The sequence below is a fragment of the Oryza glaberrima genome, chromosome 9, assembly GCF_000147395.1.
Source record: "Oryza glaberrima chromosome 9, OglaRS2, whole genome shotgun sequence".
Taxonomy (NCBI): Eukaryota; Viridiplantae; Streptophyta; class Magnoliopsida; order Poales; family Poaceae; genus Oryza; species Oryza glaberrima.
Genome location: NC_068334.1, coordinates 1,929,018 through 1,933,165, shown reverse-complemented (window position 1 = coordinate 1,933,165; position 4,148 = coordinate 1,929,018). Strand labels below are relative to the sequence as shown.

Sequence of the window (4,148 nt, the reverse complement as noted above, 5' to 3'; positions counted from 1 at the left end):
TCTTAGTGGTCATGTTATTTTCGATTGGCCAGTAACATTAATGTGTGTGAAAAAAAACATATGAAGGTGTTAGATCAGTTCAGCTAACAATACAGACTAGCTATCATAAAAATTGTGATGAACAGACGGAACTAAATCAGACCTGAACTACTACATCCCTGTCATCAACTGACACGTCACATACATGAGCGACCACTTGGGCTTCCACGCAGTGGTAGTAGAACACCGTGGCTGCCGTCGTGGAGAGCAGCTGCAGAGCAACCGGCAGAAGGAAGAAACCAAATACTACACCCAGCAGCCATACGTAGAATGTAAACAATAGCTCGTCTGACAAGGCAGCAGCAATGGTGTACACCGGGCAAATGGCGGCAGGAACGAGGCATGCGATGAGTGTCAGAACACCGGCTTCCTTCCTCCTCGCTTTCATGAGCCGCCACGCCAACCAGAGTGCCGGCGCTGCCCAGCGTCCTTCCGCCGATGACACGGCGATGCTCACCGGGATGACGGCGCCGAGGTGGATGTAGAGGACGAGAGCGGCGAGGAACAGTAGGGAGCCTAAGATGGACGCCATGCCTGAGCCGCCCACGAAGGCTGTCATGTGTGCCGCTAGGACGAGGAGAGTCGCGGTCGAGAGGTCGACGACGCCCATGAACATGGCGGTGATGAGTGGTCCTCTGATTCTCTCCGTGGTTGCCACCTCCCAGCCGAGCAGCTCGGTGAAGGAGAGCCGCTTGCCGGAGTAGGTCGTGCAGCCGGCGACAACCGCAACGACCTGCACGGTGAGCCTGCTCACGAGGTACGCAAGGTAGACGATGGCGTGACCTCGAATAAGGGAGTCGGTCGCTGTGGCTTGGCCTTGGCCATCATCGGTGGTGTTCTTTGGCGCGTAGACATGGACAAGGACGCCGGTCGCGAGAGAGTGGATGCTGTCCAAGGAGGGCGCGAGAGGGTTGACGTGGATGGCGGTGATGCCGAGGAAGATGAAGGTGTGGCAGAAGATTAGAAGGAAGATGGGTGCAAAGAGCCTGATGTTTCGGGTGGGGAGGATCATCGATTCCGCTATGAAGGTGATGCAAGGGGACGAAGACGAGGAGGAGCTCATTGCTGCTGTGCCGGCCATGGCACGCTGAGGCTGAGCTGCTAATAAGGGAGATAGATTTGTGTGTATATGAGATATGAGTGGTTGCTGCTTCGATAGAATTGATGGATGAATAACACTGGTAGTAGTAGTCTGTGTGCAGTGAGCAGTGGATTTGGTGGTTGTAAACGTCGTCATTCATTGTCCACCATTGGTCTCAGGACGGCAGGGGTCCGTCAAGACTCAAGAGGCGACTTGGAATTTAGGGGCTGCCGGGCTGCAGGTCAGTCAACTCTGCTTTGTTTGACTATTGACTGTGATATGGCATTATTGTTGTTTTATCCGTATATATGAGGTACGGTAGTAGTGTGCGGTTAATCCCGCCTTTTCCCTCCCTTTTCTGTTCACTAATTCAACTCAAAATGTGTGCAAGTATACGTTGATACTAAGTGATTCCCCGCGCTTTGCTGCGGGAATTACTAAGTAATTTTCAATGTATATTTTTTTAACAATTAAGTTAGGAGTAAAAAGAGAAAAATAATGAAGCAGGAAGGTTTATCAGTACTTACCATGAAACAAATGATACCCACGTTTAACGTAAAATATATTGATAAATATATGTTAAATATTAAAAAAATAATAGATAAATTTGTTAAAATATTGTGCAAATGATGTAAAGGGTGATGATTGGCTATGCTTGCATGTTGATTTTTAGAATTAAATAAATTGTAGATGATATTGTATGGGTTGCATGAGGTTAAATATGCAATTATTGCTAGTGGGTGATAATGTGGCATGGTTGCATGTTGAGATTTAGACTTAGTGGGTTATAATTTGTACAAAGTATAGATTGGTATACATTGGTAACTGGGGAACTAGACGATGGATGAAAGACTACGGAATTACGGTTTGAAAACCAGACTAGGTTGATTTCAGTTGTGAGTTTCACATTTGTATCTCTCTCATTTATGCTAAGTACGCTTTCCAAACTTATAAAGCACATATTTTTTTTAAAAAACTTTTTATATAAATGCTTTTTAAAAATCATGTAGATCTATTTTTTTAAGATTGTATCGTAATAATTAATAGTCAATTAATCATATACGTTGAATTTCCCTTGTTTCGCATGCCACGCAAATTTCATCGCGGAGGCTACATTGGAATGCATCATAAATGTGTTGTCGATGGCACTCATTGAGTTTTGCAACCAGAGAATGATGGAGGTGGTACTGGGGAACAAGGGTCCTCTCAAGTAAATACAGAGAACCCTATGCACAATGTTCTAGATTCACGCCTTCCGTTCGCTGTATTATTACTATTTGCAACAGTAGTCAACAATCTTGCACAAGAAAAAGGTTCTTTAGCGTTTTATATTTGTTGTTTGTCTGGATCATCCACGGTTGCTCAAGTGGTTAATAACCTAATGCCTCATTTTGCTTTACAGCAGAGTATTCAACTTCGACATTGGGGTCCAAGCGTGTACAGGTAGTTGGCACGTAGTAAATCCTTAAACAATGGCCTTACAACTAATATAATTCCATGTAGATTAAAAATATTTATTGTTCTCTCATACTCATCAATCCCAAAATAAACAAACATAGTATAGAATGTACCCAAAATAAACAAACGTAGTATAGAATGTACCCCAAAATAAACAAACATCTCAGTACTGCGAATCCGAGTACAAATTCCTCTAAATCTGTAAATAGATTCGGCATGTATCTATAAAGGTACACACGCAATACTTTATATACAACTAGTTATCGTGCACGTGCAAGGTACGTTTGGTTCTATATGTGTAGAGAGAGAACAATAGTGACCTGAAAAGGCGGTACACTCCATAAAAATCTCGAGATAAAAATAGAGTTTCATACACTATAGTAAAATGACAATTTGGATGATTAATTCCTATAAAACCCTTTCTGGTAAATCACACTACCTTCAAGCCAACATGTATGTTCATAATGTACAAAGTAGACATTCCCATATTCCACACTAGATTATAACATAACAATGAAATCCATGGAAAAAAAAAGATACTTACATTCTTGTCAAGATTGACTGCATGAAAACATCAAGATTTGAATACAAAACACAAGCTAAAAACTCATAAAATAGACTTGGTAAAAAAAAGAGATGAAATTGTTACATGATATAATATAATTTTCAAAACATTACTCACAAACCAGTGGATATATTTGTTTTTTTAACAAAGTTGCAATTGCACGGTATTTACTTTCTAGCAAGTAAAAGGAATTGAAATTTCATGTACTACAATATATGTTAAAACCTTTTTGAAAAATGGGGCTCAATTAATGTACCAATTTCAGTTAGCCCTATTCTGATAGCAGATGAGTGTAGCTGGGGTAACATATTGATATAAGTTTCCTGGACAATTAGTAGCAATTTGACAGGGTCATGTATACAAATACTCAACTCCAATAGGAGTCTGCACTTAGAGCACTTTTTAATATTTGATAAAAAGGGGTAATATAGAGTCTAAATTTCTTTTAACTTCATATTTGGTACTGTAAGCTACTAAGCACACCTGCCCTCCTCATCGAAGTAGAAATAAAAAATTATGGAACTGGATAAATATTTCTAGAACAAGCGCTGCATAGTACACAATGATGGCACATACAAGATTTAAAAGAACCGTAAGAGCAATCGCAAAAAAGAACAAAAAGATGGGGAAAAATAATGTTAAGAGAAAGATGCTGGTGACCTTTGGCTACTTTAGGCTGCACAAGAGTAAATTCACTGCTCTACTAAATATTCTTACAAATTTATATTTATATTACATATATGTGTGTGTTGGTTCCTAATAATAAGCAAAGAAAAATAAACCAGTCATATCACCTTGGAACTAAATCAAAATATTTCCATTTGTACGTTATGCAATATATATATCATAGAAAATATTTTTGTTGAAAATACGAAAAGCTCTATTGTACATTTGTAATGCGTATCGAAGTTGTTAGTTCATTTGAGACAATGATTAAAAAAACACAAAAGTGCGTACATTATCAATTATATGGCATGGCACAGCTTCAAACCTTGCTCAATGAGG

The 4,148-nt window shown here is 40.0% G+C and overlaps 1 protein-coding gene across 1 annotated transcript; it reads right to left on the bottom strand.

The window, feature by feature from the left end:
- On the bottom strand, positions 1 to 1,189 carry LOC127785216 (uncharacterized). The gene has a single exon (XM_052312646.1). It carries the CDS (start codon positions 1,118 to 1,120, stop codon positions 137 to 139), a length of 984 nt encoding a protein of 327 aa, XP_052168606.1. The 5' UTR covers positions 1,121 to 1,189; the 3' UTR covers positions 1 to 136.
- Positions 1,190 to 4,148: the final 2,959 nt, after the last annotated feature.

Excerpts from the sequence above, each read along its gene's own strand:
- LOC127785216 (XM_052312646.1), bottom strand. The coding sequence starts at position 1,120 with ATGGCCGGCACAGCAGCAATGAGCTCCTCCTCGTCTTCGTCCCCTTGC.